We start from the raw sequence: 14,069 nt of genomic DNA, 5'->3' as shown, positions 1-14,069 counted from the left end.
TGTTAAGATGCTAGGATGTTGACAGCGGATGGAGTGTTCCAGGCAAGCCCCACAGTCAACCCAGACTGGAGAAGCACGCCTTGGGGACCCCAACTCACTACAACACACCCTCAGGATGGTAGCAGTCCTGACCCAGAACACCAAGATGGGTAAGAGGTGGTTTTAACAGGACCTGGAAACCAGTACCTCCAAAGGATATACTCAGGGCCAGCTTCACGAGGATCCTATACTCAGAAGGGTTCCATACTGGGTTTAATGCTCTGCAGTCACTATCATGAAATTCTTAATAATTTTTTTAACAGGGGGATAAGAATTTTAATTTTGCACTGGGTCCCACAAATTACATGGCCAATCTTGGATTCAAATTCAAATTCTCACTCATATCCCAACATTGACCATTGTTACCTATAACAGGTAACCCAAGACCTCCTTCCAACGTGCTTCACTCAAAAATGTCTTTAATGCTAATAAATCACTCTGATTACCCCCATGGCATTCTGCACATACCCCTGTCATCATGTTAAACAGCAATGACTCCCTTGTATTTCTTTGTCTCCCTTCCTGGACCTTGGGTAGCTAAAAGGTAAGGCCATCTGTTCATCTGTGTATCTCCTGAGCATGGCACAGAGAGGCTCATATAAATGTTTGAGAAATGAAAAAAAAAAGTCCAAGTGTCCTTCACAATTGCTGACGCAAGTCATGAAACAAACAAGATTTACTGGACCGGACAGTGCAGAAAACGCCTGCTATATTACATTCTTGCAGGACAGATGCTGACGCAGCAAGATGATAATAAGCCCAGTTCCTCAGAACATACCTCTGCTCGAATTAAATAAAATAGCCCAAAAGAAGGTCTAGGTTTCCATTTTTGCAATAAAACAACTATTCCACAACCATTTTTATACTAATTACAGTAAGACATCTTTCTCCTGGAATGTCTGAGACCTGACCTGTCCCAGGCTAATGTTATTTCCAAAATGTAGATATCTTAACTCCCAAGGAACATAATGCCTCACACGGCACATAGTACAGAGAAGCCACTCAAACACATGTACAAAATTCATGTTAGCGCTTCAAAGTATTAATGTGGTTTATCGATTCTAGTTAGAAATTAGATTTAAAAGTATATACACCCTCAAAGGGTAAAGAACAGTCTTTTCAGCAAGTAATACTGGGAAAATTGGATATCCACACACAAAAGAATGAAATTGGACCCTCATCTTACACCATATACAAAAATTAACTCAAAATGGATTAAAGACCTAAACCTAAGACCCAAAACTATAAAACTTCTAGAAGAAAGCATAGGGCAAAAAGCTTCATGACACTGGACCTGGCAGTGATTTCTTGGACATGACACTAAAAACACAGGCAACGAAAGCAAAAACAGACAAATGGGACTGTATCAAACTTAAAAACTTTTGTGCAAAGGACACAATCAAGAGAGTTAAAAGGTAAACTAAGGAATGGGACAAAACATTTGCAAATCATATACCTGATAAGGGGTTAATATCCAGAATATAAAAAGAACTCCTACAACTCAACAATAAAAAAATCAAATAATCTGATTTTAAAATGAGCAAAGGACTTGAATAGACATTTCTCCAAAGACGGTACACAAATAGCCAACAAGCATATGAAAAGATGCTCAGCATCCCTAATCATCAGAGAAACACAAATCAAAACCACAATGAGATATAACCTCATACCCATTAGGATGGCCACTATCAAAAGAATAGAAAATAACAAGCGTTGGTGAGGAGGCAGAGGAACTGGAATCCTCGTGCGCTGTTGATGCGACTGTAAAATGGTGCAGTCACTATAGAAAACAGTATACAAGTTCCTCAAAAATTTAAAAACAGAATTACCATATGGTCCAGTTTTTATATATAAACATTTGGGTTTATATGTCCAAAAAAATTGAAAACAGGATCTTGGAGAGATATCTGCACATCCATGTCCACTGCAGCATTAGTCACAACAGCCAAGAGGTAGAAGCAACCTAAATGTCCATCAATAGGTAACTGATTAAAAAAAAAAAGGTATATACATAAAACGGAATATTTTTCAGTTTTAAAAGAGAATATCCTGGGGGGCTTCCCTGGTGGCACAGTGGTTGAGAATCTGCCTGCCAATGCAGGGGACATGGGTTCAGTCCCAGGTCCAGGAAGATCCCACGTGCTGCAGAGCAACGAAGCCCGCGCGCCACAACTACTGAGCCTGCACTTGAGAGCCCGTGAGCCACAACTATTGAAGCCTGTGCGTCTGGAGCCTGTGCCCTGCAACAAGAGAGGCCGCGACAGTCAGAGGCCCGCACACCGCGATGAAGAGTGGCCCCCGCTCGCCACAACTAGAGAAAGCCCACGCGCAGCAACGAAAACCCCACACAGCCAAAAACAAATTAATTAATTTTAAAAAATTAGGCTAAGTGCAAGGAGCCAGACACAAAAGGCCACATATTCTATGATCCCATTTTTATGAAATACCCAGAATAGGCAAATTCATAGAGAGCAAAAGCAGACGAGTGACCGCCAGGGGCTGAGAGTGGGGAAAATGGAACGTCTGCTACTGAGTATCACGTGTCTTTGGGGGCTGACAAAAACCCTCTGGCATTACATAATGGCGGCAGTCATACAATCTTGTGAATATACTAAAAATCACTACACTGTATGTTTTTAAAAGGTGGATTTTAGGGTATGTGCGTATGGTGTTGCTTGAAGTAGTGTGAGTAAGATTCCTACTGTTTGCAAACAAGACTCCTGACCAGTACACCCCTGAATCCAGGAGGTCAAAGCCCTGTGAAACTGCCTCCCCTCACCCTCCACACCTGCAAACTGACACTGCCAGGCTTGGGCACAGGCTGGGTCTTCTGCTCTAGTTACTCCTCCTGCCTCTGTCCGTTTGGGAAATATCTACTTTTTCACTCTCCGGCTCAGATATCATCTCCTTTGGAAAAGCCACCACCCTCCTGAGCACAGTCACTCCTTGCCCCACTCCCTACATGTTATTTCCATAATAACCGTGCAGATGTCATGGGTGTCCACCTATCCCCTCTCACTGGCCAGTTCAGTGCCCACTGGCCTGACTTCCACGCCAGCACCCGCACTTCTTGGCCCGACTGCTCCCCCGGCTGCTCAACCTGCTTCGCCCACCCATGGGGCAGGCTGGAAAGTGCTTCGGAATTAATGCCCAAACGCCCCATCCATGGGGCGCTCAACCAATGACTGACACGGGCTGCTGTTTGAAGACCCCAGGTCGCTCACTGAGGTGGGGATGACCGAGGTACGTGTTCTGTACAGGCTCCCAGAGGTCCCAGTTATTGCTTCGAAGGCAATAACAACACCTAGCATTTTCATAGTACTTACTGTGTGCCAGACACTATTCTGAACACTCATTTAAGGGACTTCCCTGGTGGTCCAGGGGCTAAGACTCCGTGATCCCAGTGCAGGGGGCCCAGGTTCAATCCCTGGTCAAGGAACTAGATCCCGCATGCCACAACTGCAAGATCCCACACGTGGCAATGAAGATCCCATGTGCCACAACTAAGACCCGGCGCAGCCAAATAAATAAATAAACATTAAAAAAAAAAACCCACTCATTTAATCTTCAGAACACCACTGCGAAATAATCCAAAATTTAACTAGGGAGACACTGAGGCATTACCAGGTTAAGAAACTTGCCCAAGGCCTCAGAACTAGTAAATATATCTAGTATTTTTCAGATTCTATTGCAACCCTCTGGATATACGTCTCTCTTCTGCACTGGACAATGACCCTCTCAAGAGAGTACTTTTTTTTAATCCTTCTCAACTTCTCCAGCATCCAGCACAGAGCCAGGCATGCAGCAGACATTCAAGAGATTCAAGTTTCGGAAAGTGTCTGCACTCTGCCGCCCAAACATGCCGTGTGCTTTTCCCGCCTCTGTGCCTTTTCTCAAACAGGACCCCTGAAACACCTTTTCTGCATGTACCTCTTGCCCTTGTCTCCTCCTACCCCCAACACACACACACACACACGACAATAATTCCTGATCCCTGCTCTGTGGCAGCCAAAATGAGGAATTCTGCTGGGCAAGGCAAACAGGAGAGAGCATATGACCCCCTCTAGAATCTAGTAAACAAACCCAATTGCCCATATATGAACTACTGCACCTTTGCCAAGCTGTTATTTATGTACTTATTTTGAGAGACTCTCATCTGCCTTCTTCCCGGTAACCTCCACTAACCCCCAACTCTTCCCTGTCCTTCCCTCAACCCTGCTTTTTCCCCAAGCTACCACCCTTCTTACTACAAACTGCTATGACCTCTCGCCTTACATTTGATTGCTAATATTCACTTTGTTTAAATTCTGACTTCAACCTCTACATCTTCCACTCCCATCTCTCTTTGGATCTGCTGGGGTTACACATTTATATAATACAGAAGAGCTGCCAGGAGGCAGCATGTGTGCTAAGCCTTGAAGTCTGAGGGGGCTTTCAACGGCGGTGTTCAGACAAACTGACCCAGCTCCTGACTTCACGCTGCATTCTAGTCATCTTTACACTTGCTCACACTTGCTTCCCAATCTGTGTTCCCCCTCTCAGTGAGGGCACCAGTCGGCACCAGTCTCCTAGAGTAGAAAACCAGTCATCCCCACTGTATCAAAACTAGTCACCTTTACATTTTCTGTGCTTTGTTCTTCCAGGCGACAACTTCAACCTAAACCAAACCGACACATTTCTAACTTACCTCTTTCACTGCCAGTCTCTCCCCGTCCCAAGCACTGATCACACATACCCCTGCTCAGAAACCCTCTACGGCTGGCTCCTGCCTAAAGAATAAAAGCTAACCTCCACATCAGAGCGTTCGGAGCAGTCACAGCCTCCTCCTGCTGTGTCTTCCCACCTCCTCTCTCACTAATCCCCACCTCTGGACTCTCCAAACCCACTCCCAACACATGAGCCGACCCAGTGCAACCCCAGCAGGCACAAGTCTTTTCCATCTCAGGAGCTTTGCTCAAGCTGCTCCCCTGGCCCATGACGCCTTCCCCACCTGGCACCTGAAAGCCTCCTCAAACTTCAAGGAGCTGGTGAAAACACACCTCCGCCACCAAAGCTGATCTGCAGATAATACACTCTGAGAGTGGGGCTGACCAACAGGAACAAAGCACCCTCCTCTTAACGACCCCAAAGTCAAACTTAATTGTCACTTAACATTTTAAGGTCGACGTATTGGTCTTTTTTTTTAAGTTTCAAGTGACAAATCAAATCAAATTGAATAGTATAAACAAAAGGGCATTCATGACCTCCTGTAACCAGGATGCCCGCGGAGCAGCGGTGCCAGCTTCAGGCACAGCTGGCACAGGTGGATCCGGGATTCAAGGGATCTTCAGGGCCTGTCGCCCTCTTTTTCTCCAGCTCCACATTCCTCTCTGGCTTCACTCTTAAGCAGGCACCCTCCACATCACAAGAAACAAAGGCTCACAATCTAACAAAAAGAGAGATTCTTTCCCCCAGCAGCCATCTGAGCAAATCTCTTTTTAGCTATTTGACTCTGCGAGGGTCACATGTCCACCAAGGAAGCTATTTGGGCCAACGGATGATACAGGTGAAAGACCAAGAGCAGGAGGAGGAGAGAAGCCAGGGTGCTTCTCCCCTACCCCAACCCCTCCTCTCTGGTTCAGATAAGCATCCCTGGCCTTAGCTGCTTCCTCTCCAGGGCTCCCTCCGCCTGAGGTCCCTACTCTTGTTGAGCAGCCCTGCCATGGTCTAGTTCCCACAGAAGCTCCTGGATTCTTCTAATCTCACCTCCTCCCATTGACGCCCCCAGCCCTGAGGGTGACTGCAGTTTCCTGCTATCGCTACTCTCTGGGTTACCTCCCTGTCCTCTGCTTGACTTCACATGTTTCCCAGCACCTATGTAGCTAATTCCCTGTATTAAGTCTCTCAGTTTGAAAAACCTACAGTGGTTTTTATCTCCTGACCAGACCACAAATGATACTGAAATTGACAAAGAATAGGCAACAATGTACAAAGAAAATGTGGAGAGGTCAGTATCAGGGAATAACCACCACCGTCTCACAGTTATTAAAGGCTCACTATGCTAAGTATGAATGCAATGGATCTTCATATCAACCCTGTGATGTAGGTTACTTCTGTTATCCCCTTTTCACAGAGGAGGAAACTGAGGCTCCGAGAGGTTAAATAATTTACTGTCACAAAGACTGTAAGTAGTGGAGCTGGGATTAAAATCCAGACAACCTGGCTCCAGAGTGCACGCTCTAAAACACAAATCCCAGCAAGGAGAGTTTCAAGCAGCGGGTTACTCAACAGGATCAAGTGCTACCTACCAAGAGGTCAAGGAAGACAAGGATGTGAAGCGTCTACTGGATTTAGCAATAAGGAAGTCACGAGGGACCTTGAGTAGTAAAGCCAGAAACCAGACAGCAGTAGGCTGAGAAGTAAGCCAGAGGTTAGGAAGTAGAGACAAGAGGAGCAAACCTTTTTTTCACAAGGTGAAGAGTCAGAAAATAGGGCAGAGATGGAGGAGAAGGAAGCATCACAACAGTTTTCTTTACTTGGTTTGTTTTAGAAATGAGAGCAACTTGAGCATGTTGAAACATTAATGGGAATGCAGAAACAGACCCACAGACACAGAAAACAAACTTATGGTTACCAAAGGGGAAAGGGGCAGGGGGAGGGATAAATTAGGTTGGGATCGAAATACACACTAGTATATATATAAAGTAGATAACCAACAAGGACCTACTGTATAGCACAGGTGACTATACTCAGTATTTTGTACTAACTTACAAGGGAAAAGAATCTGAAATATTTATATATATCATATATATACATCAGGTGTACAGCAAAGTGATTCAGTTTTATACTGATATATATATATAACTGAATCACTTTGCTGTACTCCTGAAACTAATACATTGTTAATCAACTATACTTCAATTTAAAAATTAAAAAAAAAAATTAATGGGAATGAGCCAGTTGATAGTCTGAAGACACAGGAGTGACAGCAGGGTCTCTAAGAGGCCAGAGGGGGCGGGCTATATACTCCAGGATCAGCCTTAGCAAACGGGGGCAAAGAAAGGGCGGCCACAGATTCTGATCATTTTGAGTTTGGTGTAAGTTCTTTTACAGTGGCTTCTATCTTCTCTAAGGTAGAAAGTGAGGCCATCAGCAGAACAGGAGGGTGGGGTAGGGGCGTGGAAGGTGTGAGGAGCAGAGAAAAGCTTCAGACCAGCCACAGTACAGAGTGGGAGCCTCTGTGGAAAGGAAGGATGGCCCATGGGACCTCCCTAGCAGTCCAGTGGTTAAGACTCTGCACTTCCAATGCAGGGGGCACGGGCAACTGGTCGGGGAACTAGGACCCCACATTAAAAAAAAAAAAAAAGAAAGAAAGAAAGGATGGCTCAGCACCACCGAGGCCCCAACTGTGCTTGGAAGCTGTGAGGTTACACTGGCAGCAACTCTCAAGGTAACTCCGCACCTGAGGTGCAGGCAAAAGACAGGAACAAATGGAATGACCCAAGTTGGATGTAAAAGGAGAGCAAGGGAACTGCGTAAAGGACAGTGGCAGGAGCAACTGACAAGTTAAGCCGTGGAATCTAAAGGAGGCAGGTGAAAACAAGGCGTCAGGGAACAGGTGTAGGCAGTTCTCACTGACTGGGAGGAGGGCACCGCAAGATGAGAGCTTTGTAATGGCACTATTTCAGGGAAGGAACAGTTGTAGGTATTATAATGCAGGGACGTGGCCGGGGGAGAGGGCAAATGAACTGGAAAAAAGGGGAAGGTGACTAGATAAAAGGTCAAAAAACTGATAGTTTTAGAGATCTGGACAGAGTCCCCTGAAGTAAAGGCATGATTTGAGAAGACAGTTACTTGGGGGGTTTCAAGATTTTAATGAACAAGAGAAACAGGGAAGTTACAAAGTGACAGCAAAGAAGGCAGTGGAAGGTCTGTAATGGACATCTGTGAAACAACAGACGCTGGTCCAACGTTCATTCGTTCCTCCTCCTTCTAGGAGGAGCATCCCGACTTTGCTTTGGAAACCACCTCCTTCCTCCCCAGGCACAGAGAGGGCTTCCAAAATACTGGTAAGAGTCTATGCCTTAACTGTATGTGTGTTCATTTTATTATTCTTTAAACTGTATAGATACATTTTATTAATACAGATGCATTTCTATACTTCACATATTTATATTTCACAGTTAAAACATACACACAAAAACTTCCCTTCTCCACCCTCCAAAGATAAGGACCTGGTCCAGGCCTTGGGCAGTCAGTTACAAAGACTGGCTTCAGCACCTGACCCAATTTAGGCCCAGGAGACACTAGCCCAGCGCTTTTGCTGGAATTATCAAGAAAGAGGTGCTCTCTTTCTGCTGGAGTTGCAAAGCTATATCCCTTCACCGGCTTGAGAACAGAGCTAACACAGAGAGGAGAAAGAGTCAAGAGATGAAAAGTGACAGACTCCCAGCATCATTTGAATACCTAGTTCCAGCCATTCCGGAAACCAAAATACCTGGGGCTTTTCAACATGAGCCAATAGATTTTTTTCTTTTCTTCAGCCAGGTTGCATTGGATTTATGTGTTTTTGACGGAAAAGAAACCTAATTCAGTGGAATAGTCAAATAAAGGATTCTCAATTCAACAGCCTGTGTGATCCTTTCAACACATAAATCACACACTCCTTCTGCTCAAGTCCCTGCAATGGCACTCAAAGTAAAGGCCGAAGTTCCTAGAGTGACCCAGACCATCTGGCCCCCTTCCTCCCAGCCCTTGGCCAAGGACTCCCCATTGCTCACTCTGCCCCAACCACACTGGCTTCTAGGGTAGTCCCCGTCACAGCGGGCAGGAGCTGCCAGGCCTCTGCTTTGGCCATTTCTTCCACCAGGACACTCCTCCAGACATCCACTCGCCAATTGCCTCACCTCCTTCAAGTCTTTGCTCAAATCTCAAGTTCTCAGTAGGGTCTAACTGAAGCTGCCTCCCTTCAGCCAGTGATCCTGAACACTCCCTCCCCCCCCCCAACTTTTTCTTCCTTTCACAGCATTTATTACATAAAATAGTACGTACTCACTAAAATATACCCAATGAGGGCAGGGGTTTTCAACTGGTGCATTTGAGTTCCTAAAACAGTGCCTGGCTCATAGGAGGCCCTCAAATATTTGCTGAGTGAGTAAATACAATGACATGAGCCTCAAAGGGGCAGCACTTGATCATTAAAAGGCAGTGGAGAGGACTTCCCTGGTGGCGCAGTGGTTCAGAATTCGCCTGCCAATGCAGGGGACACGGGTTCAAGCCCTGGTCCGGGAAGATCCCACATGCCACAGAGCAACTAAGCCCATATGCGCCACAACTACTGAGCCTGCGCTCTAGAGCCCGTGAGCCACAACTACTGAGCCCACGTGCCACAACTACTGAAGCCTGTGCACCTAGAGCCCGTGCTCTGCAACAAGAGAAGCCACCGCAATGAGAAGCACGCACACCGCAACGAAGAGTAGCCCCCGCTCGCAGCAAATGCAAATAGAGAAAGCCCGCGAACAGCAACAAAGACCAACATGGCCAAAAAAAAAAAAAAAAAAAAAAAAGGCAGTGGAGAGAGAAAGGACACTAACCCGCATCTCCTGAACCTGAAATAAGTGGAGTGTAGGAGGAAAAGGCACCTCCATTTTGAAGACTTCAGGGGAAGCAGTGACTTAAGGGGGCAGGAAGTAGGTGGAAGAGTTCAGTGAAGAGACTGAGGATGTGGGTAGAGGTGTTAACCACAGGTGGGGCTTGAGAGGGCTTGGTGTTAAGCTTTGGGAGGTACACAGGAGTTAGAGGCTGAGTCAGGGGAGAAGCAAGCCCAAAGTGGTTTGCAGATGAAAGTAAAAAAAGACAGAAAGGGCCAAGTGGTGTATTTACATTTCAGGTGGAGATGAAAGATACAGGGCTAGAAGGCCTGGGGAGTATAGCCAGCATCAAAAGAATTCCTAGCAACCCTTGGTGGATAGAAAAGATTCTTCTCTTCACACCATGGTTTGAATGATTTTCAATTTTGTGGATGAAGAGGCCATGACATTTGGTCTTTTCCTCCTTCCCAGAACCCCAGAGGCCACTGAGAAGTGTCCACTGGACCGAGACGAAAGGCTTTCCTGTTCCTGGCACCTCAGCAATTCCCCTCTGCATAATACAATAACCCTGTACTATGAGCAGCCTGTCAAACCCTCAGAACTGACTCTGAATCAGGCATCCAGGATCACAACCCCAAGGTCCATTATAAAAGGCAAGAAGACACAGGCTTCTTTTCAAAGACAGACCATAGCACTCAACGCTCCTACCTCCCCTCCAGTGAACCCCACACTGCCTGGGCAAGAGAAAGAGCAAAGGGAAGGCTTCCTTCCACTGGTCCTGACTCACCTCTGTTGCTTGGTAGCTTCTCTCTGCAGAAATTTCTCCAGAGTTACGAGAACATATGTGTATGCCAAGTTTCAAGGAAAATGTTACTCCCAGTCAGAGGAAGAAATTATACTGCCCTCTAAGGAAAAGTGGCTAACTATAAATCAGGCCTTTGGGAGTCATGTCATTTTGATGCTCCTCACAGCTCTAAGGATACTTATTAAATATTCAATAATTAATAATAATGCCTTCAAGACCATCTCTCTCATGGAACTGTCCCTGTGAAGGAAGCCAGAAGTAATTAGACTTAGGCTCGACTTCCTGTCCACCAACTAGATCTCAGGGACACAGGGCATCTGTCCTCCCAGTACTTAGTAGCAAAATGCCCACACTTCTGCATCAGGTGTCCTCCAAGAACGGATCATTAAGCAGATACTTAAAAGAGCCATCTGTAGCAGGCAGCTTCCAAGATACCTCGATGATTCCCACTTCCTGGTATTATTCATACCTTCTTCCCAGGTTGTACCAGTGATGGCCAGTGTGACCAACAGAATACGGCAGAGATATGTCGCTTCCAAGACTAGATTACACAGGACTGTGGTTTGAGTCTTGGGATCTCTCCATCTCTTGGATCACTTGCTCTGGGGGAAAGCAGTTGCCACATCAAGAAGCCCTATGGAGAGGAACTAAGGCCTGCCAACAGCCAAGAGAGTGAGCTTGGAAGAGGACGTACCCCCAACCCAGTCTTCAGTGACTGCAGCCCTAGTCAAAGTTTGAATGCAAGCTCATTAAAGACCTGAGTCAGAACCACCCAGATTTAAGCTGCTTGCAGATTTCTGGCCCACAGACACTATTTTCAGATGATAAATGTTGCAGTAATTGGTTACACAGCAATATATAATTAATTCACTATCCTACACAGAGCTGAGAAAAAAATTATAAGTTTAACCTCAATTCCTATCCTACATGCACATAGGACCAAGTTCTCTGTACATAAGAAAGCAAATTGGGCTTCCCTGGTGGCGCAGTGGTTGAGAGTCCACCTGCCGATGCAGGGGACACGGGTTCGTGCCCTGGTCCGGGAAGATATCACATGCTGCGGAGCGGCTGGGCCCCGTGAGCCATGGCCGCTGAGCCTGCACGTCCGGAGCCTGTGCTCCGCAACGGGAGAGACCACAACAGTGAGAGACCCGCGTACCGCAAAACAAAAACAAAAACAAAAAAAAAGAAAGCAAATTATTTATTCAACAATTACTTATTGAGTGTCAAATATGGGCAAGGTATTTCCAAGCAACTCAAGCCTTCATATAGTCTATAATCGTCTATAAAATAAAGAGACTTACAAAGACACACACACACACACACACACACACACACACACACACACACACCCAGCTGCTCAATCCATTGGTTTTATTAGCTTTTTAAAGTTTACTTGCTACTAATGCTTTGCCTCCCCCCCCACAACTTGCCCCACTCTTTGCTTTCACAAACCCTCTTGGGAAGGTACATCAAATCCCACTTCCTGGCTAATTTGACTGCTCAGTGCACTCACACTCATTTTTACTGTACCACATGCCCTCCCATCTAAGGGGGAAAGAAATTTGGGTCCCCTGATTCCATTCAGTATTGGGACAAGGAGGCCTTCACTTAGTATTTTACTAAGAGGCATTCACTTAGTATTTACACCTGATCACAGGTGTGGATAACAATTCTAATTTCTGCAATTATTGACTAAGTGGCAACAGCAGCGCTGATACAATCAGCTCAAGTCCTGATCACAGCTGAAGTGGCAACGGGGCGGCGGGGAGGAAGGGAGATGCCGCCCCTAACCCCTCACTGTCTCTCAAAGCAGCAGGAGGGTCATATGCTGCTCTAAGAAAATCAGGAGCCCCCCTCTACGCAAAAAAGGTCAAAGGGCGACCTTTCTTCCCTTCAGCCACAAAACCAGCCTCTGCCAAACCTAAACAGCGTGGGAGACAGTGAGAGGTAAATGGAGCCCCAGACAGAAAACCCCAGGGCCACTCTCCTCCCGCTGCCGGCTGGGGTCGGAGTCAGGTGACTCCTCAGGGCACAAAGCAAACCTAAACAAAGATCACTGCCCCCATGACAGACAGGGGTAAGAAGCCTCTGGCAGTAAGACCACGGAAAACCATTAACTCTTGCTTCTTTGCAGTCGCAGCAAACTGGAGGAGCTACAAGTGACTCGGCAGCTCAGCCTTCAGAGATGCACCTGGAGGAACCGGGACCCCATCCCAGGACACAGGCTCTGAGCACTGCACGCACGCCTCCAGCCACAACGGGCAGGCGGGACCCCTCCCCACCAGCTGTCACTGGCCTCGCGACCAGTCACAGCCGGGCAAGCCCGTCCCCTCTGGCCGCTCCGCCGGAGGCTGCGACCCCGCGGGGGCGGTAGGGAGGAGACGCTTTTTCCCCAAGGCTCTGGGGCAAGGGCACGCCTGTCCCCCGGAAAGGGGCGCCAGAGTGGGCGCGGCCCGGTGCCCAGCGGGGCTCCAGATCCCTCATCCCGCTCGGGAGCGAAACGAGCCTCCCAGTCCCCAGCCCCGCGCGCCCCACCTTGTCGCCGAAGCTGCGGGCCGTCAGCAGGTCTGGGCTGGGCGTGCTGTCGCCGCCCACGGCCTCCTCGCTGCTGGAGCCGGCCAGCGGGTGCGGCATGTCGCGCAGGGACTGGGGCCCAGTGGACGGCAGGGCCTTGGGGGGCCCGCCCGACATGGCGCGCACGGCTCGGGACGCGCCGCCGCCGCTTCCTCCTGCAGCCCGCCGCGGCGGGCTTCCCCAGAGCCCGGGCCAAGGCCCCGCTCGGCCGCAGCTCGGTCGGAGGCCCAGCACCAGCCGGGCTGGAAGCCACCGCCACCGCCACCCGCCGGCTCGCGTCTGCCTGCGCTGGGCTGGGCTGGGCTGGACTGGGCTGGACTGCTCCGCTCTGCTCCACTCCGCTCCGCGCCGGAGCCCGCGGCGGACCCGCTCGCACCTTAGCCAGGGCGCCCAGCCCGCCCCGCCACGCCGCCCAGCCCGCTCGCCGCCCCGCCCCCGCGGCCCCCGGCAGCCCACGGAGACGGAGGGGGCGGGGAGAACGGGGGAGGGGGAGGGGGGGAGGCGGGCAGCTCCGCCCTCTCCCGCCGTCCCGCAGGAAGTGCGCTCTCGGCCCTCCGCCGCTGTCCACCGAGAGTCCAAGCTCGCCTCCTGGCCCGTAGGGGGCTGCGCGCAGACCCCGGAGCTAATGTTTAACGGAAATCAGAGGTGGAAAAAGACGTTGGAGGATCCTGTTCCATTCCACCCGCGTTTACTGCTGCGCCCAGGTGCAGCCACGCTTGGGGCTGGGGGCTTTAGGACACGCACGTGAGTCGGGATCTTCTGGCCTTTGAAATAACCCAGGATAAGAGGAGTTATGACACATTTTATAAGAATGGCGTAAAAAGGTTATGAGGCTCCCAGGAGATAGAGACATCAGGCGGGGAACCTAGAAGGAAACTCAAAAGACGCAGTGTGGAGTTTCTTCAAATGCACGCTGAGATCCCATGCCATCTTGCTTCTGCAGTTCACCGGGTTTATGTAAGGTTAAACCTCGGAAGAGTGAGCATCAGTAAATAAAGAGGGAGTGCTACACATGATCTATGACTCTTTAACTCACACCTTGACCAAACTGCCGTTTGAAAGAATCGTGAGGTTCCCGT

At 48.5% G+C, this 14,069-nt stretch overlaps 1 protein-coding gene across 1 annotated transcript in view; it reads right to left on the bottom strand.

The window, feature by feature from the left end:
• The window catches only part of SNX30 (sorting nexin family member 30), a 105,172-nt gene extending 91,811 nt beyond the window's left edge, over window positions 1-13,361 (bottom strand). The window contains exon 1 of the mRNA XM_065879427.1: window positions 12,952-13,361. Within this exon, the coding sequence (XP_065735499.1) occupies window positions 12,952-13,107 (156 nt within the window). The 5' untranslated portion in view covers window positions 13,108-13,361. The remainder of the gene's footprint in view (window positions 1-12,951) is intronic.
• Window positions 13,362-14,069: the final 708 nt, after the last annotated feature.

Source organism: Phocoena phocoena, chromosome 6, assembly GCF_963924675.1.
Source record: "Phocoena phocoena chromosome 6, mPhoPho1.1, whole genome shotgun sequence".
Taxonomy (NCBI): domain Eukaryota; kingdom Metazoa; phylum Chordata; class Mammalia; order Artiodactyla; family Phocoenidae; genus Phocoena; species Phocoena phocoena.
The sequence above is the reverse complement of the archived record's forward strand: the minus strand, read 5'-3'. Positions and strand labels throughout refer to the sequence as shown.